Below are 26,615 nucleotides of genomic sequence, written 5' to 3'. Positions count from 1 at the left end.
CAAGTGGGCTTCTGCCGCTGCCCAGTGAGCCCCAGGACACTGATGCGGAGGCAAAGGAAGGCACCCCCTGGGGACTCAGTCCCGCCTCCAGGCAGACTGTTCTCAGAGGGTCTGATGTGGCTTTATTTTTCTCTCATGGCCCTACCCTCTCTCTCTTAGCAAAAGCCACTCCCCTCCCAGCCTTTGTTGTGTGGATCTCAATCTTATCTGGAAATTCTGTAACCAAGGGGATGTGGTGATGTAGGGCTCGCCCACCCTGTGCACAGGGCACCTGGGAGTCCCTTCTCTGAGACCAGGGAAGAAGGCACGGTGTCCTCCAGCTCATCGTGGTTTCTACGGGAAGAGGGAAGCTAATAGAAGACATCACTGTGCAGGTGGGCAGCAGGCTCCCCGGAGAGGAGGAGACGGGGGCTGGCACGAAGGCAGGGACACAGCACAGGGGCTGGGCAGCCACCAGAAGACCAGCCCGGGGTCACTTCTGGAAATGTGACTGCAAACACAGCCTCACTTTGGGTTGCAGAGGGCATTGAGGGCATGATTTAAAATAGATGTGATGCTGGGAAAGGTTGAGGGTAAGAGGAGAAGAGGGTGGCAGAGGACAAAATGGTTGGATGGCATCATCGACTCAATGGACATGAGCTTGAGCAAACTCAGGGAGACAGTGAAGAACAGGGAAGCGTGGCATACTGCAGTCCATGGAGTCACAAAGAGCCAGACACGACTTAGTGACTAAACAAGATAGATGAATGAATCAGTATAAACATAGAGATCTTCCTAAGGAACAGGACTGTGTGTTCAGAACCCTCTGGAAAGCAGGCCCTTGAAGATTCCACAACTTGCAGCCTCATTTTTCAGGAACCAGTGAAGGGCCCCCTCGTAGAGCTCCCCGGGAGGAGACGGGCCTCTAAACTTTGCTGGGTCAGGCACCAAAGGCGGGTGCCACCAACCTGCCCCTGAGACGCAAGGCCGCCGTGCTCTCCTGACACCATCTGTGTTGGAGGGGCTGCCCACCCTCTGGGCTGGCGTCCGATTAATTGCCATCTGTTGTTCTCCTTTGACAACTAGTTTAACCACCTACATGAACTAGACATGCCGCGTCGTCCTTAATTAAATGTCTGAGGTGGGGCTTCATCTGTGGGGAATTCCTCCCGCTGCAGAAGGAACCTCTGGGTTGGCAGCCCGGGACAGCTCAGAGTAGAGGAGTCCAGGCGAGGCTCTGAAACACACCGTAGGCCTCACAGGAGGAAGCTTCACTCCTCGGTGAAGCAATTAGATTTTTCCCGGGGCGGGGCCTTAAGTGTCATTCACAGATGTCTTCATTCCTGAGAGTGTGACCCAGCCTGGAGTTCATAAGATTAAAGTCTTTAATAAGCCCCCCTAGCCGACCCCATAAAAAGCCATCTTCCAAACAAGCCCTCGTGTGGCAGGAAGTGATTAGAGACACCCCGAGGAGATGGTCAGGAAGCTTGATTTGGGGAACAAAATCCTTCTGAGGAAGAGAAAGGACGAGGAGAAGGAAGGGGTCGGGGAGGAGCTGGGGTGAAGGAGGAAGAGGAGAAAGAAGGGGAAGAGGAAGAAGAAGGGGGGAATGGAGGAGGGAAAACCCCAGGAGAAAACAGATTCCAGACTGGCACCATCCCTACCCCCAGGAAACACCACTCAACTGAGAGCACGTGCTGCCAGGTTCGCGACCAGAAGGGCCCGAATCACACCGCCCACTGCAGTCAGCCCTGGAGGTCTTTGGAAATGTGAACAAGTTCCTTGATCTTCTTTCTGGGGCAGGACACATGATTTAGGCTGCAGGTGGCCATAGGCATTGAAGCTCCCAGAAGACGGTCCAGGTGATACTCCCCAAGCTGACCGCTCCCACCAGCCAGCTCTATGCAAGAGCTTCAGGTGGGCTTCTGGAAGGGCATAGAGGTCCGACCCACCCCACACCCACTCTGTTCTCTCTGTGGCGTGGGAGTTCATGTGCTTTAGGAGTTTTTCTTCCCAGTGTGAGGTCTGGCTGGGGTGCAGGTGGTCTAACGACTCGTAGGAGATTCCTGGATCGAGTAGCCCTGCAGAGCAGCCTCGCAGAGCTCAGCTTGACCACGTAAGAGGAACCTGAGCAGGCCTGGCAATGGATGCTGCAGCCTCGAAGGGCCTGGGTTAGCACAATGGGTCAGAGCCCCTCATCTGTCAGCCACGCCCACCCAGCCAGCACTTTCTAGAGAGGTCCCAGGGATGGCCGCTTCTCCATTTCAGCCCAGACCTTAACAAAAATGTCTGCAACAAAAATGTCACCGCCTGGGGCCACCACTGCCGCCCCTTCCCCCAGCAACAGCCTAGTAATGACCCTGTGCCCCTGCACGTGGCTCCCTGGTGCCAGGGCAAAATTAAACCAGGCTGATGGCAACATAGTTATTTGCTGCCTGGGCAATTATTCCCCCCTCCCCCAGCTGCCCAGGGGGACAAGTGGGCCTTATAGAAACCAGAGCCAGAGCACAGTCTTAATTATCATGGTCAGGCCAGGGGACGCTGACATGTGGGGCCAAGCCCCACCTCCAATCCCCGAGGAAGACACTTTTATTGCCTCTTAGGGAAGTGAGTGTTTTAGGGCAGCCCATCCTTTACAAGCCCGGTTCTTCCCACACCTGTGCTGCTGCCGTCTGAACCCTTGGAGAATTCCCCAGGGCAGGGCTGCAAGTAGAGATAAAAGGGAGACAGCAGGAAATGTGTAGGGGTCCCCAGAATAAACTGGGTGCCTCTCAGAAAGGGGGCTCCTGGTGGACAGGGCTATGCAGGCAAGGAGGTGTCTTCTGGAAGCAGACGGTGGGTTCTGTGTGGTCTGTCAATGTGCGATTTTGCATTGCAAGGTCCCCTGGGCTCGGCAACAAGCTGAGGACATGGGATGGCTGCTGGGGGGGAGCAGAGCTCTGGTCAGGTTCCCAGGAAGGGGGCGCAACTCCTCCCACCCCACACTCAGCCCCCCAGTGCTTACTGTGTGCCGACGAGAATCACAAGTGGAGCAGATACAGACGCACTGCTGGGCGGGGCCAGTCTCCGCCGAGCTCCACAGGGACACAGACCAGAGCAGCTGACCCCCACCAGGAGGTCAGGGAGAGGAAGCGGGTGCTCTGCTTGGGAAGGAAGGAGGCGGCTCCTGGCAGATACAAGTGTCCCTCCTGCTTCTTCCTCCTCGGCTCCGGGAGCAGGCTGCCCACACCCTGAAGGCCCCTCCCTTCACCATCAGCCTGAAAGGGAGCCGCCACCCCGTGTAGGAGGAGGGGCCCCGGGCTAGGGGCATCCCTGTGCCGGGCAGCCGGCAGCCCCAAATGTCAGCCCTGATGTCAGCCGCGGGCCAGAGGTGTCAGGGCCTGGGCTGCTGCTGCGCTCGCAAGTCGTAAATACCGCCTAAGTGGCTCCTGTCACCTTGCCACAGCCGCGTTTCCATCTGCAGCAGCCCAAGGTGATTAATGAGAATTATCATTAACGCTAATCAGAGCCGTTTGGAGGAGGCTGGGGGAAGGAAGTGCCCTTTGTGGGGCTGCGGAGACCACTCTGAAGGGTGTGCATGCGCGTCGGGGTGCACACTGCTTTGTGCACATGCACTCACGTGCCCTTGCATACACATGCACTCACATGCACACATGTGCACTCACACATGTGCATGCATACATGTCCACTGTACGTGCATACTCATGGGCACACAAATGCACTCACACGCAAGCACACACACACAGGATGGGTTCCGAGGCTGCCTAGTGGAAGGGGTCTGGCAGATGGGGAGGAGCTGGTTGGTGTTAAGAACAGCCCTTGCCTGTCACAAAGGCCAGGGAGCCGACTGCCAGTAACACAGGCCTGGCCTAGCACAGCTCAGCCCGGCTGGGACGAACTCTCTCCCTCCAGCACTGAGCGCACTCTCAACTCAACATGCTTGGCAGCCCGTCACAGACTAGACAGGCTTGGCCAAAACCAGAACCAAAGCAGGAGGGGCCATGGCCACACTTTAGGCTTGGGGTGCAGTACAGGGGCCCCGTGTGGGTTCCCTGCTCCTCCGTCGGTTGGCACACAGCCTGGACCCCTGTTCCCAGCCCACGCCCACCCCATCACACCGGGGGCGCCTTTTTCCCGTCCGTCTCTGAGGAAGTGGCCGACGGGGCTTTGCAGCGGGCTTCCCTGCCCTCCGCATCCTCGCTCGGGGGGCCGTGCGGCTTAAAGATACAAAGTGTCCTTTTATTGGAAATATCAATTCAGAAAGGGGCTAGTAGTAAGCTGAGAATATTTGGATAAACTTGACAGCCCTTAGGACTAAAAAAGACCTTTTGTTCCCTCCAAGAAAAAGGCTGTCGCACCACCCCGGGCTCGCTGGAGCCAGTCCAGAAAAAACTGAGGTCGGAGCAGAAAAGTGATTAGGGCGTCTCGTGAAAGATCTTTCCTCTGGGTCAAATGTTTATTATTATTTAGTTTATTATTTTATTAGAATGTGTGGTTACTGTCCTATTGCATAATACAAAGCTCTGAGCGTGTCTTCGAACACCCAGTCGGGTCCAGCCCAGCCTCCTGGGGCACAAAGGGAACTTTGTGGCATGTGGGGGGTGGGGTGGGGGGTGGCACCGGCGTGTTTTATTTTGTTCTGCTTTGTTTTTGAGATGTTGACCTGTTTAAGAAGGAGCAGGCATCTCCGGGTGTTTGCCCTCAGACGAACAGAGGGTTTCCCACGGCTTGGAGGTCTAGCTGTCACAGGGAGGGGTCGCCTCACCTTTTCCAGTGGCGGGAGGTTGTGCATGTGGGTTGCGTGGCAGCTGTGATTCGTGCAGGTCTCCACCAGCAGAGAACCCAGCTGGTGCCCAGAGGGTGGGAACACGGGAGAAGCTCCTTCTCGGCTGACCACCAGCCTGACTTGCAAACAACCACATGGCTTTCCAGAAGAAGCTGGGACCTGATGGGCCGCCAGCCCAGCACCTCGCCAAGAGCCGCACCCACATGTCTGTGGCCCAGAAACACACGTGCAGCCCAACGCTGCCCTGGTGTCGGGGCTCTGTCTCCACCTACCGGCCCCCCAAAGAGACCAGTTATTCTCTGAGGTCCCCGTGAATGGACAGCCCTCCAGAACCCACACGAGATGAAAATCAGACCTAAATGGATCCTCTTCTGCTCAAACACACAAAAAGGAGAAAAACCCATCTGACTCGAGTTGCTGGAGGAAAATGAGCCAACGTCGAGTGAGAGGGCCCTTCGCAAGGTGGGAGAGACACACACCCTCAACCCTCAAAAGGAAACCAGGTTGCTGTCTGCAAGCAGACTAGTCATGCAAACAGCCTAGGGTCTGAGTCCCGTGGGAATCCAGAAATTTCTCCATCACCGGCCTCTGCAGAAAAACCTCAGCTGGTGGGTGTTCTCCCGGGTTGTGAGTGTGGGCCGTAGAGCTGCCTCTGTGAGGACTCACACCCACGTGCTTTGGGGACAGGGTGACAGTGGACCCCGGGCAAAGCAAGCTAGAGGTTCACTTTCAAATGCACCTTGGTCCTTGTCCTGTACCAGTGAGATGCCAAATCCCACAGGCCTGTATTCTAACTCTATGTGTCAGATACGGACTAGGCCTCCAATGTGCACCGCAAGATTTTAAGGAGACAGTGTCTTCAGAGAGGATTTCTGCTTCCACCCTAGAAAATTCACATAAATGTAAAATACTGACAAAAGTGGAAGTTGTCATGCATATTAAAGTAATTACATTTAGGAAATTCCCTGGCAGTCCAGTGATTAAGACTCTGAGCTTCCAATGTAGGGGATATAGATCTGCTCCCTGGTTGAGGAACTAAGATCCCACCTGCCACGTGGTGAGGCTAGAAAAAAATATTAAATTTTAAAAGTCATCTTTAAAAATGAAATAATTACATTTATGGGTTTATTTTTCATAATTCATAGTTGATATGACAGAATTGTTGGAGCAGAAAGTGAGTATACTTATTTTAAAATCAGTTCAACTTAATTTAAATTCAGTTTCAATTCAGTTACTTTTTCATTACATTTTTTTTAATTAAGTATTTAAATAGGAAAAAACATTTGTCTTTAAAAACAAGGCACTTGGGAAAGAATCAAAGAGATTATTTTTCCTTAAAAGATCATTTTTAAATAGTCATCATTCGGAGAGGAAGACTAAACAAAAGGAATTTAAAATAAAAGTAAAGTAATAGATGTTTGGAAAATAAGAGATGAAGGATGTTTTCCATCTGACCTCCCCAAAGGCTGAGACTCCCCACAAAGGCAAGGAACCTTCTAGAAAAGAGCTTGGACCCCAGCAGAGGGCAGGAGCTGGTGATACTTAGGAAAACCACCAGCTGGGTGAACATTCCTGCCCTCCCTGGCCTCAGCAAGCACTGCCTCTCTGCCCGGAGCAGCCCCAAACATGCCTCGTAGAGTCAGATGCCCACACCAGCCAGTAGTCGCCATGTGGAGCAGTTCTGCCAGGCTCCAGGACACAGTTCCCAGCTCAGGTTGCTACTGCTGCTGCTAAGTCACTTCAGTTGTGTCCGACTCTGTGCAACCTCAGAGACGACAGCCCACCAGGCTCCCCCGTCCATGGGATTCTTCAGGCAAGAACACTGGAGTGGGTTGCCATTTCCTTCTCAGTCACACCCAATTCCAGGCTCCTGCACCTTCACCTGATGGACATCTGGGGGCGTCTTGGGCCCTGGAGACTCATGATCAAGCTCTGGGTGCCCAGAGCTGGCTAGGAAGATTTCAGAGCAAACCCTTCTCTGCCCACAGCTGTGCAGAAGCCAGAGATCCAGGGAGCCAAAATGCAGAGGAGACCACCAACCCCCTCTTCCCCAGACACAGAGCCCCCAGCTGCTTCCACTCCGGGGTAGGAAGGAACCGTCTCTGCACACACGCAGCCCCTCGTCTTAAGAGAGCTCCAGTCCAATTGGGAAACCGGGGGAGTCGGGGTGGGGGGTCCCGACTCAGGACAGCAGCCGGGTGAGCTGCTTCACTTTAATTAAGCAGAGCAGCGTGTTCCCTTTTTCCATGGGTTTTATTCGGGTCCTGACGACGTCAATAGAAACAGATCTGCCAGAATAAGTCATACGCAGCTCACTCAAGGGAAGAGAGAAATGTGCCCTCCCATCCTTGCCTCTCTCCAAAGAGAAAAACACAATAGCGGAATCCACAAGAAAGATTCCGATTAGAATGTTCCGAGGCTCTTAAACACCCCCGTTTAAATTCTGGGTAATCGGAGGCATTGTGCTGCCCCTGAAGAGGTTGTAGGGTTGGTGGGTGCCGTTCAGAACCATTTGTGTCATATGAATGCTGGTGATTAGATTTTTAATAAACCGTTTCAATTCTATTTCCTGGGCTTGAATAGATGTTTGCACTTGGCTGGTGTGGACTTGAAAGGGGTCCAGGTAATATCATTGTGGGGGACATACTCTTAATTCCTTTAATATATTTTGTCAAAGGTGACTGGCTGTAGAAACTGGCTGGAACACAGGGAGAGGGGGAGAGCGATTGAATTTAATTGGCTCCATTTGTCATTCAAGACTGACTTCGCCGCACCTCTGTCTATGAATCATTTCCAAATTTGCTGGTCTGACCCAGTGTGCCCACAGCTTGGGAAGGAAGCCGGCTTTGGGTTCCCAGGGCAACATCTCGGGTTGGGCTCACATCCGAGGGCAGGGCTGGCGTGAGGCTCAAGGTCCATCAGGGAGCATCTCTACCGGCCTCTCGGTGGGATGACGGTGCATGAGAACCAGGGAATACAGGAGATCACAGGATCTAGAAAACTATCATCGCAGTCTCAGGCTCTTAACATTCCACTGCCGATGTGCCGGGAGGGTTGGAGGCCAGAGAAAGGAGGAGCCCATCGGGTTCCAGTTCCAGGGCCCCGGGACCCCTCCCTACTCAGCCAACTAGATGACAGCTGAATCCTAGGAAGTGGAGCCATTACAACAAAGTGTTCAGAGGGAAACACGCCTCCTCTTTCTGTAAAACTTGGGGTCAGCCAGCACTCTCACCTGTGATACCTGGCTGCTGGGAAGGAAGCCGGAGCTAGCCTCTAAATGGGCATCCAGACACTTCACCAGAAGCTCTTGCCCGTGGCCATTTTTGTCTGTCAATGAATAGTGCTTGTGATGGGCTTAGCAAGGTATTTGCTGAGAGCTGGCTGGTTGAATTTCGAGCTATTTGCAGGAGCTGATCTCAGAACATGAGGCCTGATTCAGAGGCAACGAGTCATGGAGCTTCTCTATATGGTTGAATCCCCTGGAGAAGGAAGAAGGATGGGCCCTGAGAGACTGAGTCAGCAGTGGGGGGCGGGCCACTGAGTCACAATATAACCTGGTTCAATGCATCCCAGCTGCCGTCAAACCTTCCACGTGTGCTTACAGGGTGCTGAGATGGACAGGCCAGCCCAGCCTCTGCCCTGGGAATAGGATATTGCCAAATTGACCTCAGGGGAGATTACACTGTGACACTGTGCGCAGGACAGACATACTGTAAAGCTGGATTCCAGGAAAGATTGCAACTCTGATTTCCAGAGAGGGAGAGAGACTGAAAGGAGAGTCTGTATGTCCTTTAGCAGAATCCATGGAGGAATGAGAAGGTAAAGGGTCCCGAATGTGACAAGGGGACATGAGGAAAGAAAGACCCTTGGACCCTTGGAATATTGGGGGACATTCTCAGTTGTCTTAAGGCACCTACCCATTCTTTGTCACCCAAACATTTATTGAGCACCCACTGTCCCTGGCCATGGGAATCAGGCAGATGAAACCTTCAAAGCCCTCATTGTGCAGGGGAGGAGAAAGAAATTGTGTGGGCAGGACAGCCACGGTCTATCATCGTCCTTACTATGATGAGGCAGGTGCTGTGAGAGCCCCTCAGAGGGGTCCACCCTGAATGATCAGGGCATTTTTCCTGCAAGAGGTGTCCCTGTGTTCTTCTACTTTTATACCTCTCAGCAGAGTATTTCCTTCTGGCTCACCTTGGGAGTTGGAGAAAGCCAGAAGTGTCTGAGTAGGCTAGAAGTACTCTGTACCTCATTCATCCATCCAACCAGCCATTCATCCATTCACTCATCCATCCATCCAACCATCCATCCAATTATCCCCTCATCCATCCATTCTTTCATCCAATCATCCACTCAAACATCCATCTATCCAACTATCTGGTCATCCATCTATCTAACTATCCATCCCTCCATCTATCCATTCACCCAACCATCCATTCATCCAACTATTTGCTAATCCATCCATCCATTTCCATTTATCCAGCTGCTCCCTCATCCATCCATCCATTCATCCAACTACTCCCTCATCCATCCACCCATCCACTCATCCATCCTTCTATCCAACCATCTGATCATCCATCTATCCCACCATCTACCCATTCATTCATCCACTCATCCATCCACCATCTATCCTTCCATGGACTTGTTCAGTGAGCCCCATGTGAACACTGGTCCTTGGTGAGTTGGGAAGCTTCAGTTGCTCTTGGCCACCATCCTCTGGTACAGCAGAGGTGAAAAGGGCAGGACTGGCCAGGATATATGGTTCCCACAGGTCACAAAATGGGCAAGACAGGCAGCCAGTGTGCAGTGTCCAGCTGGTCTGCCCCTTTCCAGCTGTTCAGCATTAGGCTGGTTACTTCACTCCTCTGTGCTCAGCTTTCTCATCTACAAATGTGGCTATAACAGAGGCTCCCCTGCAGGGAGAGGAGCTTCTAGTGACCTGGTAGTGAGACTCAGCAGCGACCAGCGGTGGGGGTGACGTCAGCAGTCTGTAGTCGCCCCCTCCTGACCAAGGGTGGGTGGAGAGAGCCCTGGAGCAGCCTCTGCACATCACTGACTTCCAGAGATGAGGAGGATGTCTAAGAGGAAGGGGGAGAAGCCTGAGCCTTTCTCAGCCCTGTGTGTCCGCTTCTCTGAAAGCTGCATCTGGACAGTACCCCCGGTGCAGCCCATGTCGGCTATTGTCCATGATGACGGGGTCATCTGAGAGGGCCTGAGGTTGTGGGCTGGAGGGAGCACAGTGCTATCCTAGGGTCAGAGAGTGAAGTGAGGAGGTCCTGGGCATCCCTGGGGGCTCCTCAGCCTGACACTTGGCTCCCATACTGGGGCTTGTGTCCAGCAAAGAAAAGGTCCAGGCAGCCCCACCCCACCCCCCCCAGGCCTCAGGGAGCATGCTTGCTATTTTGGGAAGCCCCCGCCCCTAATGTACAGCAGCTTAGCCATTGTGGGAATTCCTCCTGCACCTGCTAGGGGGTAGGCGGGGGAGCCCCGTTCACAAGCTCTGCAGTTTGTCACCATCAGTGTGGCCAGAGAAAGGTTATGAATGTGACACCTCCCGGGGGCCTCGCATCAACTCAACGACAGAGAAACCGCTTCCTGTGGGCAGCCCCTGGGCTCCTGCCTTGCCCCTCGCAAAGATGCTGCCGCAAGCCTTTGGTTTGGGGTGTTTGGGCTTTTTTTTTTTTCCAATCTTTTTTGTGATCAAGAATCAAACGCAAGGGTGTCACTTCAGAATGTCACAGCTGAGTCTGTGGTCATGTGCAGACTTCAGGCTCAGAGACTTCTGCTCCGAACCCAGCTTCAAGTCAAATCAGGGTTTGAAAAAGTGTTTGGGTTGTTAGCGATTTAACCACGGCAGCCCAGGGAGCATGCAGCCTGCTGTGGGGCCAGGACAGGAGTGGGCGTGGAGCTCACTAGCTGGGGTGGAGGTGGTTAACAAGCCAGGCCAGGATTTCGAGGGTCTTCTCTGTCCCTGTAGCCATTACCTGTCCAAACCGTCCCAGGTGTTGGCCCCAGAACGGCTGCTCAGGATTCTGCCCCCCACTGAGAACCAAACTACCTGCCCAGCCCCCAGGTCCAGCTGCTGTTGGCTGGACCCAAGGTGAACGTTTTCACTCCACAAGGAGCAGAGCCTCCAGCCTCATGGGAGCCCCCATGAGGCTGGGCCTTGCATGCTGGTGTTTGTCTTGAGGGCTTCCCCGGTGGCTCAGATGGTAAAGAATCTGCCTGCAATGCCAGAGGCCCGGGTTCGATCCCTGGGTCAGGAAGATCCCCTGGAGAAGGGAAAGGCAATCCACTGAAGTATTCTTGCCTGGAGAATCCCATGGACAGGGGAGTCTGGCGGGCTGCAGTCCATGCGGTTGCAAAGAGTGAGCAACTAACACCTGCAGGATGACCACGTGGGGGCCCCCACGAGGCATTCCTGGGTCCCCAGCTATGGTGCCAGGGCAGGGGGATGAAGGAGGAAAGGGTCACACCTGGGTTATTAGGGTCGGAAACCTCCGCAGGAGCCCATCTGGAGAGAGGGCACCTCCCTCCAGACACCAGCCATCTCCTTGGGATGGAGCTAAAGTGAGGCTGGGAGCCGGTCCGGGCTCTGCAGGTGTCAGCCCCATTTGGGTGGTTCAGGCTCACCCTGAGGTTCTTGCTTTGACCCTGCTGTCCACACAGCCACCGAAATGCCATCTCAGTGCTCATAAGAAATGCCCCAGAAAGGGGACTTCCCTGGCAGTCCAGTGCTTGGGACTTCGACATCGGGTTCAATCCCTGGTTGGGGAGATAAGATCCCACACGTTGTTGTTTAGTTGCTAAGTCATGTCCAACTCTATGCAGCTCCATGGACTGCAGCCCACCAGGCTCCTCTGTCCATGGGATTTCCCAAGCAGGAAAACTGGAGTGGGTTGCCACTGACTTCTTCAAGGTATCATCCCAACCGAGGGATGGAACCCTCATCTTCTGCACTGGAAGATGATTCTTTACCACTGAGCCACCAGGGAAGCAAGATCCCACATTCCTTGTGGACAAAAAAACAAAATGTAAAACAGAAGCACTACTATAACAAATTCAATAAAGACTTTAAAATTGGTCCACATCAGGAAAAAAAAAAAAACTTTAAGAAAGAAAGAAGTGCCCCCAGAAAGGCTACAGAATTCTTGTGCCACCATGTGCTGCCAGCATTACACTGAAGATAGAGCCTCTGGGCAAAGGTGCCCTCTCAAGTGACCGCAGCTCCCCCCCACCCCATGAGGGGAGGGGCCCAGGAAGCCTCCCCTAGAGCCCCCAGGCTCAACCGCTGGCCTGGGTCTATGAGGAGGGCCCCCTCCTGCTGAGAGCTGCAGTCAACCTAGGTCTCCCTGCAGTGACCAGGGCTTTCTCTCTGGGGACAGCCCCAAACCTCCAGATATTGACAGGAGAGACCCCATACAGGTGGGCAGAGGGACCCTTTTTTAATTAATTTTTATTGGAATATAATTGATTGACAATGTTGTGTTAGTTTCTACAATACAGCAAGGTGAATCAGTTATGCATATTCATAGATCCACTCTTTCTAGCTTCTTTATTCATACAGGGTTATTACAAGATATTTGAGTATATTTCCCTTTGCTATACAATAGGTCCTTATGAGTTATCTATTTTATATATAGTAGTGTGTATTTGTTAATCTCAAACTCCTAATTTATCCCTCCCCTGTCTTCCCCCCTCGTAACCATAAGTTTGCTTTCTAAGTCTGTGACTGTTTCTGTTTTATAAACAGGCTCATTTGTACTGTTTTTTTAGATTCCACATGTAAGTAATATCATATGAAACTTGTCTTTCTCTGACTTATTTTACTCAGTATGACTCTCTCTAGGTCCATCTACGTCGCTGCAAATGGCATTATTTCGTCCCTTTTATGACTGGGTAATGTTCCATTGTGTATGTGAACCGCATCTTTACCCATTCCTCTTTCAGTGGATGCTTAGGTTGCTTTCGTGTCCTGGCTGTTGTAAATAGTGCGGCAGTGAATGTTGTGATCAGAGGGATATTTGAAGGGAGACACCCAAGATGGAGCCTGTTTGCTGAGGGCCCCTCTCCTACCCACTACCAGGGCTGGTTTTTCACTCGGGAGCCCCAGGCAGCCCATGGAAGACTCCTGACTGCCCTGGAGTCTGGGCTTCTTACCCACCTGGCAGACCCAGGAGGGGGCCCTGGTTCTGACCAGCACCCTCGTCATCCTGTAGTGGGCATGCCCCCACCCTGACCCAGCATACTTCTGAAGAACAGATGAGCAGATGCCAAGAGCCAAAGAGGCAGCAGACGCCCACTGCCATCTGTGGCCAAAGCTACTTCCCCGCAGCACCTGTGCCCTTGAGCGTGGCATAGCTATGGGCATGGGGCTCTGTTTGGGATGTCTTCACAGAGCTAGCAAGGACAAGCCAAGTGTTCTTACAGTGTGAGTGCTTGCAAGGAGCCCTAGGTCTCTACAGAAAACAAGAAAGAGGCTATCTAGTTTCAAAGAGGAAACCGAAGCAGGAGCCCAGATAACCCCTGTGTTGTCACATTCAGAGTTTATAATGTCTAGCCTGGAAAGGTAACTATGATCAGAGAGTCTGCCTCCCTCTGGAGCACCCTAGGTGGATGACCACTGAGACCTCCTTGAATCGCCTCAGTGACGGGGCACTCTTCCCCTCGTGAGGTTCCTTGCCTACCCCATGGCCTGCCTGTAAGGGGCATCTCAGCTGCTGGTCTGAGGTTTCAGCGGACCCCTCCAGTTGCCAATCACCCTGAGGGGCTTCTGTGTCTGAGTGAGCCTCTCATTCATTGATTTCCCAGCAGACTTAAGGGCACTGGTTTCAATCCTCAATTTTCCTGTTTATTTCTAATGGGTCAGGATCATGAGCTATGGCCACTGACATGGCCTGCCGTGATGGACGGAACGTGCAAGGAGGAAGCTAAGCCCCCAAACACCCGACTCAGCAGGAGCCCTCTGGGCACACCAAGGGCCAGGGACTCTCAGAACAGCCTGCACAGCCCTGCCTTCACTGAAGCCCCTCTTCTTGTCCCTCGGGTTCTGTTGGCGAGACCAGGAGTATAAGTCGTGCTCTGGGCCAGGCGATGCTTGGAGTCAGAGCAGAATCTCTGCTTTGCCTCCATTTACTCTCCAGTTTTCTGAGATGCACACAGACACTGCTGGGAGAGTTGTGCAGGCCCCTGCTGAGGAGGGAAAGGAGAAATAAACGAAGAATCAGATGGAAGGGAAGGAGGAGAGAGGAGAGCCCAGGCATGCGGCAGCACAGAGTACTGGGGCATTTTGTGGGAGATGGTCTGTGAACCTGAGGAAGCACTGTGGCACCTGGGGGTCAGGATTTTGAGGGGAAAGCCTCTGAGAATCCTGGGGGTGTCACCTAGCATTTGGGTATCTCACTGATTCCTGGTCTGGTCTTTGCAGGCATCTGTGGACCCTGAAAACAGAGAGTGTGGTTGCTGGGGTCTGGCTCTCAGCGGAGAGGCTCTGCCCACCACTAACAGGAGCAGCTCCCTAGGCAGGGGCCTGGGGCAGCTGCCTAATGGGTTCTGAGCAGCCAGGAAGAAGAGGGCCTGGGAGTCTGGCCCCCTGGCCCCTGCGACCTACTGCTACACCATCACGGTCCCCCTCCCAGGCACCAGCTTCCTCTGCAGAACCCCCATTCTGGGCTGTGCTGTTGGGACCCTGAGACCAAGACCCTCTGGCTCTTACCCCCCACCACGCATGCCCCACTGCCCTGGAACTGTCCCACGGAGACCACAGTCAGCAGCCGTGCCCTAGGAGCCCCACGTGGCTCCTTCCAAGCACAAGCCCATGGACACTGGCTCTCTCTACCCCACCCCCTTCATGGGCTTAGGAGACAGCCTGGTGTCTGTCTTGGAGGAACAGTGTCCATGAGTTACCTGCTCCCCATGGAAGCACTCCCTCCCTTCCCCCTTCCCCCTCCTTCTCCCCCGCTCCACCACTGCCTTCCTTTGAGCCTGAGCAGGTGGGGCCCAGTGACCCGCCCCCAGGACTCCTATCTCCTGGGCAGCCGGGTGACCCTGTCCCGCCAGTGCTTGGTCATGTCACCACCGAGCCCATAATGAGAGTCAGGACGGAGGATTTATGAGCTCATCCAGGCTCCATGTCCGCACCCAGCAGAGGTGTTTTCAGAAAGCCTTTCCCCCACCTCCTTCCATCACAAGAATGGACTTTCTGTTCCAGCTACTCGTGGATGCCATAAATCCTGGCATGTGTGTGCGTGCGTGTGTGTGTGTGCACGTGTGTGCGTGCACACGTGCACATGTGGGTGCCTGTGGGCAGGACAGACTGCACAGCTTGGTGGCTGGATGTGTGGCTCTGAATCAGCTCAAGAAGGTGTCTGGATGAGAAGGATGAGACCTACCACTGGTCCCAGCACTGGGCTCAGGCCTCTTCTGCGCCGAGTTGCAGTAGCAGGACATGGAGCTGAGGGGCCGGACTCCCAGGCCTGCTCCTTCCTGGCTGCTCAGAACCCATTAGACAGCTGACTACAGACGTGTCCGCATCCCCGCCGGTATGCACACCCCAGACGGGCCCATTAAACGTGAGGGAGCAGGCCCAGCAGCGAGCCCACAGATTCGAAGTGCAAGAAACCTCAAATGATGTGCAAAAAAAATTATCAAGGTTAAGAATTTTTCCATGCCTTTGCTTCATACTCTGCCTTTCTGGCGGGGGTGATTTATGAGCTGGGGAAGCTGGTGGGGGGATAAAGGGTGGGGAGGCCAGTGGGGGAAAGTGGGCAGGAGGGCAGCTTTCTTTGGAGGCCCTGGGGCCCCCAAGGCTCAGCCCCGAGCAGCCCAGAGTCAGGCTTTGAGTGCCATCAGGCAGGGGCCCCAGACCTCAGATCTGCAGAGAGACCCTGCCTGAGGCCGTAGCAGCCTCTAGGCCACTGCCTGCCAATGTCGCCCTAGGAGATTTGGGGGTAGAGGGTGGCTGGACCCTCCCTCATTCATGAACCGAGCTTGCAGCCTGGGCCATGGGCTCTAATGTCACCCACTACTTCTCTGTCCACTTCTACCAGTATTGGCCTCCTGAGACAAGGCCCTTACACAGAACAAACCAGGCCTCAGGCCCTGCTGAGCTGGACCTTGACCTGTCCTTATGGGCCCTGGAAGGTCTTATTCCGAAAGAGGCAGGAGAGGGGACCTGTGGCCACTTGGGCCTGCTTGCTGGGTCCCAGAGCAGACAGGGAGACCCCCTCTCTGACTCCAGACAGCATGCAATGAAGATGGGGGGCCTGGGCTGGGGGATGCCCTGCTCCAGGGGGCCTCTGCCAGCCTCCACCCAGGAGGTCCGCAGTGGTGAGCAGGGGGCAGTGCTGGCTCAGAGAGAGACCTCAGCCCACTCATGTAGTAATACGAGCATCCTGGAGGCCACATCCATGGCTGTGAGGAGAGAAGGGCAGAGACAGAAGGAAAGGAGGCCAAGGGGAAATGAACATCACTGCCCATTTCTCCCCATCTGGAGTCAGAAACAGCACAGCCCACCAGGGCCCCAAACAAGAAGCCAGGCCTACAGCCTCCTGCCCACCTGGCCTGAGGCCTGAGCTGGGGCCACTCCTAGGAACATCTCTCTGGTCCGAAGCAGAAAAGCAGCAGCTTCCAGATCAGGCTTCTGTCCTCCTGGTCCATCATCCAGGTGTGCCCAGGTGTGCCCTTGTGTGCCCCACAAAGATAAGACTGAGACAGGGTCCTGGTGACAGGATTAAGGCCTCTAAGACCCACACTACCCAACCTGGTCCTGCATTGCCTCTTTGGGGACCCAACACCAGGGTTTCTTGTGCCTCCCTGGAGGAAAGGTCAGCCTCCCCTGCTACCTCTCAGGGAGGAAGGGTTTATTCTCTTTGGGAGGAAGAAGTTAACCAAGACCTCCTCTGTCACCCCAGAAAACCACCTGGGGTGCTCACGAGGGAGAAGGGATCCCTGGACCTTCAGAGGTTTTCAGGAAGTGATAGCCACCCTGTGGTTGTCCAAGTGGTTGAGCTTGGGAACCAGGGAAGTTTCCCAAGAGGGGCTGCTGAGCACACAGAGAAGACACACCAGGAGCTGGGCAGGGGACCTGGAGTATTTATGCCTCTGAGCTCTGGGCCCTGCACCCAAGAAGGATGGAGACAGGCTGGAGGCCCTGCAACAGTGTCCACGCAGGTGAGCCACTGGCTGTGTCCGCGTTCAGACACACTTGAGAGGCCTGTGGATGTTTGGTGAATGTGGGCCATCACATGGAGGAGAGATGCCTGCTCTGGGAGGACTGAGAGGGGCTGAGTAGGAGGGAGGGTCCTGCCGTGCCCCACTAGGGATGCAGTGGATTGTGTGGGTGGCCACAGGGCTGTGCGCATGCCCACAGGTGTGCAGGCAGAGGTGTGGACTTGCTCCCACACTCAGGCAGGGCATGGGTATGGGGCTGGGGGATGAACCTGGGATCGTCCAGCCGTCTTACAGTGGTGCAGAATCTGCTAGAACCAAGAGTCAATGGGCTATCCTTGATCCGGCCTTCTGGGCTTCTGTGTCCCACCCCCCATAAGTCCTTTGAGAAACGAAGGGTCAAGCACCATCTCGGGGGTGACAGGAGACACAGGGGTGCGCACACGATGGTTGCAATGGCTCACAGTGTCATTTACCATCTCTGCATATCCCAGACTGGACCGTGGGCCACTGGACCGTGGACCCAGACTGAGGCCCATTCGCAGGGTGGTGAGGGAGACTGAGAGAAACAGACAGAGAGAGACAGAGAGAGTTGGCCAGCCCCCACCCGGCCACACCCAGCTGTGAAGATGCTGGATGAGGGGCACAGGGACAGAGTCAGGAGAATTGGGGTGGGGTCCCTGGGCCTTGGCCACCCGGCCCCCCTTCCTCCCTGTGATGCAGGGAGGTGGCGGGCGCCTCGCCGAGTGGAGGTGCCACTAACCACAGCTTTGCTTGGTGGGTCTCTTGTGGGTTTCCTGCAGTTGGGGTTGGAGGTAAGAGGAGGGGCCGACGAGAGGCGTTAGTGCTGGGGGCGGGGCCTCTCCCTGTGACCTGGACTCCCTCCTCGAGCGCACAGTGGCCTCCTGGTGTGGCCAAGAGCAGAGCGTGGCCCTTCACCCCTGCAGCCACACTGTCCCAGGCTCTCTGGGCTCTCACCTTTCTTTCAGAATGAGGCCCGTTCGCTTAAAGTCTCCAAAATGGAGAATCATCAGAGTGGAGGCCTCTGGACTCACAGCCCCGTCCAGGTCAGCTCAGCAGCTGCTCGGAGACTCGTCGTGACGGGGCGGCTGCCATGGGCTCCAGGGGGTGGGGTGTGGTCACACACAAGGACTGCAGGCAGGTTCTGGGCCTGCCACAGCAAAGCGGCCACCTCCCGAAACCTTGCTGACTCACGGGCTGGGCAGGACCCTTGGTCATTTAGAAAGTGTCCATGGACGTTTGGGAGGCATCTGAGCTGTTTGTAAAGCGTCCTGATTCTCTGGCCAGAAATGGGCTTCTCAGGCCTCAGGGGCAGCCTCCTTCCCTTCCTGGGTCCTTACCTGTTCATCAGATGGCACTGGGGAGACCCCAGGGAATCTATAGGCTGTGGCACCTATATTCAGCCTCCTCAGTTTGTCCCCTGCCCTATCTTTACTGGGTCCTTCTGACACCTGCTCCTATCACATCTGCCCACCCGAACACATCTGCCCACCCACCTGAATGCACCTGCCCACCTGGATACCCTTGCCTACCTGGACACCTCTACCCACCTAAACATCCCTGCCTACCTGGACACACTTGCCCACCTGAATAATCCTGACCACCTGGACACCCTTGCCAACCTGGACACACCTACCCACCTGGAAACACCTGCCCACCTGAACAGTCCTGCCCACCTGAACAGTCCTGCCCACCTGGACACTCTTGCCAACCTGGACACATGCCCACCTGGACATCCCTGCCTACCTGGACACCCCTGCCCACCTGAACAATCCTGCCCACCTAGACAATCCTGTCCACCTAGACAATCCTGCCCAAATGAATTATTCTGCCCACCTGGACACCTCTGCCCACCTGGACACCCCTGGCAACCTGGACAATCCTACCCACCTGAATTATCCTGCCCACCTGGATACCCCTTGCCCAGCTAGACATCCCTGCCCATCAGAACATATACTTCCAGTCCTCAGTGTAGTGGTGTCCTCAGCCCCACCCCCTCCCCTCCTAGCCTCTCAGCCCAGCTGCCCAGGAAGCTCACCCACAGTGCTACTGGGCTCCACAGCTCTGGATCTCTGAGTAGGCAATGATAGAGCAGATGGGAGGGACTCTGCCTACAGTTCCCACCTCAGGGCCTGGTAGCTTCAGGGAGGCACCCCTCAGCAGGGCCAGCAGTCAGGTCTTCTGGGAGACGGTCTGCTCAGAGGTGCACGTGCCAGAGAAGCACCCTGCCTCTGCCTGTCAGAATCATGTTCAGAGAGCACAGCAACAACAAAGTACCTAACGCAGGTCGGACCCACGGGGCCTCTGCAGGCAGGGCGTCTGCAAGCCCCCCCGTGTCAGGTGGAAACTTCCACTTTTAAGAAAACCCAACGGTTCTCCTTCTTGCAGGCTGCTATGAACACGCACGCACACTTGCACACATGCGCACACAGGCACACACGCGTGCGCACAGGCACATGCACAGAGATGCGCCTGCAGCCACACCCCAACCACACCTTCACCTTCGAGATCGCTCATCTCCAGCCCACACCCCGTGCTCTCAGCAGAGGGCTCTGCTCTCGGACACAGCGGCCTCTGCTTTCTCACATGTGGGGCGGCTCGCTGGGGAGTTTTTGCAGCCCCAGTGGCACTTTTATGGCTCTGCCAGGGCAGTGATCTACTCGGTGAGAAAGACAGGGCCATCCTCCTACCTCTGCACTGGGCCTCCTCCCGGAGGCTTTTGAGTATGGGCGGGCTGGGTGGGCCGAGTGCCGCGCCGATGCCCGGAGGGTCGGCTGACATCCAGTGGCTGAACGGCCTTCCTCCTCTGAGGAAGCGGTGACTTCTCTCGCTGGGCAAACACAGAGTGCGTCGGCTCTAGCACAGAGGATGCCTCTGAGCTTTCTTGGTTCTCTCTCTTGCCCGGCAGATCTCCGAGGACCTGGACAGCGGGAAGCTCTGCGTGGATGCTCAGCAGGCCGGGGCTGGCAGCTGGCTCAAGTACATCCGCGTGGCATGCTCCTGTGATGACCAGAACCTCACCATGTGTCAGATCAACGAGCAGGTAGGTCCGGCTCGCACGGAGCCTTGTCCTCGGGGCCTTGGTACTGAGGCGGACGGGAATGGGGGCTCCGAGGTGAAGGGTTAACCGCACCTCTGCCAAGCCCATCCTGCAGCGGGGGCGGGGAGGGCTACTTGACACTTGGCCAGTGCCGAGTTTCCGGGAACTTGGTGACACCCCACGAATGCCTTTGTGCCATGGCCTCGCCTGGGGCTGATGGGGCCTGAGAGCCGAAACATGATGGTTTATGGGAAGAAACGTGGCCAGGAGCAGGCAGGGACCGAAACCACAGGGTCCACGTTCCAACAAATGTCACCCATGTGAGAGAAATGGAGGACCAGACCCCTCTGCTTGAGAGTCGTGTCTGGATGGCTGTTCATCCCAGCTGCCTGGAAGGGTTCCACACTTGCCATCTGGAAGGCTGAGGCGAGACCCCAGCTGCCCAGAGGTCCCCGGAATCGCTGCGACAGCATAGCCAGCCTGCAGAAGTGACCAGCCACATTTTGCACAAATCCTGGCCCTGCTGGAAGCCAATTGATGTTTTTCCTGAGCTGCACGGTCTGGGCTTCTGTGCCTGTCCCACCAGAGCTAAGGAACTCTTCGGCTTCTGCTGCCGCCCCCAGGAGGTCGAAGACCCTCTTGGCATGCTGGATCCTTACTGCTTCGTGTCCATGCTGGTCCTGGGCTGCAGGCATCCAGTCTCAGGAACCAATCAAGACAGAAGATGCCACGTGGAGTTTCCACTATGAAGACAATGTGTCCCCGGGGCTGGAAGCACTTAGTTCCTGTTTGCATCACAAGTTTGCAAGTGGCCCCCAGAGACCCTGCTCGGAGCCAGGCCCTTCGGACCACGCTTTCACCAAGTCCCCAGAGTAAGTCTTCCTCAAGATGCCTGGGGGCCCATCCCCATCCATCACAGGAGTTTGCTTTTGCCTCTGTTTTGGGGTTACCCATGAGATTTCATTTGCAAGAAAAGGGTTCCATTGCTTAAAAAATGTCTGTGGAGACCACATAACGGAGGATGCAGCTTCAAGTCATCTGTGAAAACTCTTACAAGTCATCTGAGGCTCCTGACTCTGGAGGGAAAAAAATTGCACCAAGAAATGCAGAGAGCTCATGCCCAGGAGGCCCCGGGACCCACATGGATTGCTAAGCAGCTCGCCCTCATCTCCTCAGCCCCTTTCCCAGCCATGCGGGCTCAGCCTGGACTGAGCAGCTTTTCCTGCCTCTGGTGGATACAATCTGGTGAAGCTCAGATCCACCTCTACCACTGAGATGTCTATAGCTTCCACTGGGAACCCAAAGTTCTGAAAATAAGTATTTTTTTATTACAAAATATATTGCTGAAAGAAAGCAAAAGAACCATCATAAAAATTAGCACAGTATTTTTAAAAAAAGACACTTTTTCTCCTTCTAGATGAGCATAAAATGTAAGCTAAGGAGAATTAGGTTTAAGGTGCATGGAAAGATGGTCCTTCCTTTGGCCTTTCCTTGCAGAGAGCATGGTTCCTTGGTCATGTGTCTGGGATCAGAGGGGCAGTGGGAAAAAAAAAAACACCAGGAGGCCAGGTCCAGGACTGCACTTCTGTGAGATGCAGAATAAAATAGCGAAGGATCCAGATTTTTTATTAAAAAAAAAATAATAAATGTTTGTTAGAGTGTCTGAACCAAATTTAAGCCATGAAGTAAATATCTTTATGGGACAAGCTTCTGAAAAAGCAAGCAGACGTATTGTCTGTTCTCAAAGAGAAGTCTGTCTTCCGACATCTTTGTTTTATTATTAATATTTTAGGTTAGCTTTTATTTCAGCTCCATGTAGGGTCCAGATGGAATTCACTGCCTTGCAGCAAACTCTTTCCCTTGTCAGGACCAGCAGACAGGAATACCCTTAACTCAGGGATTCCCTTTCACTTCATCCCACTTTTGTCCCTCAATGCTTCCCATTCCAAAGCTCCATCCCACAGTCAGAAACACACCTGATTCTAATACTTCAACCCAATGTGACATCAAAATTTCATCCTCGGCTGCTGGATGTTTCAAACAGACTAAAAGTGGGAGATTCATGATCTCCACTTCAGCTCATGGACTCAGAGAGGACGTGGGTGCACATTTAAGCAAACACAGCAGTGAAATGGCCTGAAGCAGCAAAAATTTCCCCGCCTGAGGCCTTTCAAACCCTCCATCCTCCGAGAGAGAGAGGAGCCCTCCGCCAGGCCTCCACAGCCCACGGTGGGTGGTTCCTGCTATTAGTGGGCAACCAATGTCCCCATCCCCAAACCAAACTGCGTGGCTGTGACCTCCAGACACCCAGGAGGGCAGTGGCCAAGAGGCACAAGGAGGCGGCCGCATCTCAGATCTCAAAGGAAAATGGGTAATTTGTGGGACGTAATTTTCCTGAGAACTAATACAAACAATTTTAAACTCTCATAATGATAGGAAAGGGCTTCCCTGATGACTCAGATGGTAAAGAATCTGCCTGCAATGCGGGAGACCTGGGTTCAATCCCTGGTTTGGGAAAATCCCCTGGAGAAGGGAACAGCAACCCACTCCAGGATTCTTGCCTGACGAATCCCATGCACAGAGGAGCCTGGCGGGCTATAGTCCATGGGGTCGCGAAGAGTCGGACACGACTTTGTGACTCACACACACACACACACGCACACGCACACACACACACATACTAGATTTCAAACTGTTTTGTAGTCAGTCTCTTGAAACTCGGCTTTCTCTCCCCTGGGACAGCCTCGTGGCCCAGCAGAAGGGCTTCCGTCCCCTAGTCCCGACCGGTGGAAGCTCAGCTCACTGCAAAGGGACCGACGTGACCCTGTGTGGAGCTGGAGTAAAACCGTCCCTGAAATATTAATAATAAAACAAATGATTTTGAAGACAGGCTTCTCTTTGAGAAGGAAACATTACACGATATTAATGGGGTTTCTCAGATTGCCCTAATCCCGAGAGTTTCCACCAGGATTTCCTGGCACTTAGGAAACCCCCTACATATACACACATGCACACACAGACATATACACACGCACACATACACAGAGACACACTGAAGGGAACAACTTCCCTCTTTCTCCCCCCGACCCTCCACCCACCCCAACACCTGCACAGGACATCACCTCCCAGCACAGCACAGACATGGAAGGGAAGGCGCCCAGACTGAAGATCTGAGGTCCATGAAGACAGCTTCAGGGTTTCCAGGTGGTATTTGGTAGAGAAATCACTTCAATCAGAAAAGCTCTAATTTGACCCATGACCTGAACCTCAATGTCCAAAGGTCCAGAGGAACCAGGCAGGAAAGGGTCACTTAAGGAGAAAGTTCCCAAAGCTGGCCGCAGCAGCCAGAGGACTTGAGGCAGCTCTGCATGGGCCTCCTGGATGGTCCCCCGGAGACACCCACACAGGGGGAGTGGGCTGAGGTCAGGGGTCTCGACACCCTCAGTCCAGCAAGGCCTATGCTGGCATCCAGACGGCTGTGGGGACAGATGCAGCCTGCATGCCCCATGTGGTTCTGAGAGGGTGGTGGGCCCTCCAGCCGCTTTGAGAGTGCTGAAGGAACCCAGACGCTGGGCAGTGCATCCCCCACCAGACAGACCCCTTCTGTCCAGCCAGGCCTCGTTCTTCCCAGACACTCAGGCTACTGACCGCGTGCTCCCCACCCAGCCGTGGAGCTGCAGGGGCAGGGCTCAGAGCCCTTCACCAAGTCATCTTCTGCACCCCTCTTGGAGCCCTGAGGCTCTCAGTGGTCTCTGCCCCACGGGACCTAGGGAGAGGTGACCAGCCCATCCCTCCACTCTGTTCCCCAGGCACCACCCTCGGCACCAGCTTCTCCATGGGGCTCTAGATGGGGGCAGCCCTGGGTAGCAAAGGCCACTGCTGCTGCTGCTGCTGCTGCTGCTAAGTTGCTTCAGTCATGTCCGACTCTGTGTGACCCCATAGATGGCAGCCCACCAGGCTCCCCCGTCCCTGGGATTCTCCAGTCAAGAACACTGGAGTGGGTTGCCATTTCCTTCTCCAATGCATGAAAGTGAAAAGTGAAAGTGAAGTCACTCAGTCATGTCCGACTCTTAGCGACCCCATGGACTACAGCCTACCAGGCTCCTCCATCCATGGGATTTTTCAGGCAAGAGTACTGGAATGGGGTGCCATTGCCTTCTCTGGCAAAGGCCACAGGGGCCTTGAATTTCTCCTTGCACCCAGCCTATCACCTAAAGGTGACTTGTGGTTTGCTGCCCACAGGCAGTCCTAAGGCCACACGAGCTTCGGGGTGGCCCGGCTGCCAGGAACAAAACATCCACAGCAGAGAGCTGTGGGGGAACAAGTTTCTCTCTGTGATATTGAGGGGCGGTCAGACCACAGCATAGAACCTGGGGTGCCTGGTTCACCTTCCCAGCTTAGCAGGAGTGGAAGGCAAGGATCCCCTGGTGCCTTGATTCACTCTGGGAGGCAAGATCCTGGCCCACCCTCCCCAGGGACTTTTCGGCCCTCCCCAGGGACTTCGCGGCCCTCCCCTGCCCCCAGCATCCTCCAACTCCCACTTTTCTTTTTGGAAAACTCGAGACCCTCAGATCTCCCTTGAGTGGCTCTTTCTGCCACCGTGATAAGCAAACAAGTTGGTTTCGGATGTCTCAGGAGACACGGACAGGATCTGTTCTTGGATTTGTTTTATGTATTTATTTTATTAATTTATTTATTTTGGCTGTGCTGGGTCTTCGTTGCTGCGCACAGGTTTTCTCCAGTTGCGGTGAGTGGCGGCTTCTCTCTAGTTGCGGCATGAGGGCTTCTCATTGTGGTGGCTTCTCTTGTTGTGGAGCACGGGTTATAGGCACGTGGGCTTCAGTATTTGCAGCGCGTGGGTTCAATAGTTGCGGCTCCAGAGCACAGGCTCAGTAGTTGTGGTGCACGGGCTTAGTTACTCCTCAGCATGTGGAATCTTCCTGGACCAAGGATCAAACCCGTGTCCCCTGCATTGGCAGATGGATCCCCACGCCTGGACCACCTGCGAAGTCCTGCATTTGTTTTAGTGACAAGAAAGAAAACAAGCTCTTGTAAATAAAGTGCCCGCCAGTGCAAGCAAGGGCTGGAAGAGGCCTGCACACAGCCCGGCTCCTTCTCCTGTTTCCACATCACCTCGACAGGGCAAGGATGTTGGTGGCCGGATGTCAGGTGACCAATGCACCTGAAGATGGTGCAACATAATACTGGGGTCACTCGCACACATTGGGGAGCACAACTCAGGGGCTGGACCCCCAGCACACCTCAGAAGGGCTTCGAGGTCCACACTGCACCCCAACCACCCGGGCTGGTGGGCTGGCCAGCCAGGCATCAGGAAAAGCCACCACCACCAGCACATTCCAGGACAAGCAAGGGGCCGCATCTCCCCAAAGCGAAAGCAGACAAAGGCTAATCTCCTTCACAGAGCTGTTTAAACAACGCCATTTTATTAGCAGATGACCAAACGGATCACCACCCAGCAGCCCATCCTTCAGAGCCGGCACTTAGAGGACAAGAACCCAGGGTTTCCGGGCAAAGCTCAACGTGTTCTTTTGCTTTCGTTTCTTATGTCCCGACTTGGACTAGCCCCTCCCCACTGCCCACCCCCGTGTCAGGGTTAGCGGTCTGCCAGGGCTGGGATTATAAATGATGGCTATGCCGTGTCCACTGCCCTGCTCTGCCCTGCTCTGCCCTGATCGTTGAAAGCCCATCCCTCCCTCCACGGCGTTTAAATTAAAAACGGATTGGCCGTTTCAACGGTAGCTTCCAAACAATTAGATACAATTTTCCCTTTGAAAATAAGAAGGATGAGGAATTCATTTTAGCACTTCTTAAATTTGCAAAAGACTTATTTAAAAAATAGAGCAAATGATTTTGCATCAGAAAACCGTTGCATTTTTACTCCCCAGAGCACACTGACCATCTGTGGGGTGAAGAACAAGGTATTGATTCACAGTACTGGTTATCATTTACCAGAACCTATATTTTTTCCCTCTTAATTAAGTGAAAGTAAATACTTTATTTGAAGAAGCCATTAAATATGATGAAGACAATTTGTGACCTGTAATTTATATTTTTAAAAAATCTTACTAACTGTATATTATATATTTTTATATTATATATGAATATGATAATTATAGATAATAAATATATACATGACATCCAGGTACAAACCGTACAACTAAGAAAGAGAGGGGTATACAGATGATTTTTAATGTTGAGCTGCTGGGAAGGTGACAGAATATATATATAAAGGCAGAAAGTGAAGATTTAGGCACAGGCTGCTCCAGCCACACATGAGAAGAGAGGGACATGGCAAATATAGGGGTGACAAGCCGCCTCCCCTTTCTCAGCCAGAGGAAGGGATGTCTGCTCATTCCTAGAGCCTGCGGGTGGTAACAAACCCTGAGCAGCGCCGGCCCCTTCCTTCTGCCCTGAAACAGCCAGGCAGGCAAAGGAAAATAAAGACCTGCCCACACTCTCAGCAGCTCCAAACACTTGCTTCCCAGCTTCAGTCTGGAGCATCACCTGGGCTGTTTCTTAAAATCCAAAGCTAACCCCTGTGCCAGCCTCAGGTCTCTGGTGTCCACAACTTTCTCCGAGAGAGAGGGCCGACGTTTG

General features: G+C 54.1%; 1 protein-coding gene across 1 annotated transcript in view; it reads left to right on the top strand.

The window, feature by feature from the left end:
* PRDM16 (PR/SET domain 16) overlaps nt 1-26,615 on the top strand; it is a 229,019-nt gene that overhangs the window by 157,598 nt on the left and 44,806 nt on the right. The window contains exon 5 of the mRNA XM_068985749.1: nt 19,866-20,000. Coding sequence (XP_068841850.1) covers nt 19,866-20,000 — 135 coding nt within the window. The remainder of the gene's footprint in view (nt 1-19,865; nt 20,001-26,615) is intronic.

Source organism: Capricornis sumatraensis, chromosome 14, assembly GCF_032405125.1.
Source record: "Capricornis sumatraensis isolate serow.1 chromosome 14, serow.2, whole genome shotgun sequence".
NCBI classification, from domain to species: domain Eukaryota; kingdom Metazoa; phylum Chordata; class Mammalia; order Artiodactyla; family Bovidae; genus Capricornis; species Capricornis sumatraensis.
The sequence above is the reverse complement of the archived record's forward strand: the minus strand, read 5'-3'. Positions and strand labels throughout refer to the sequence as shown.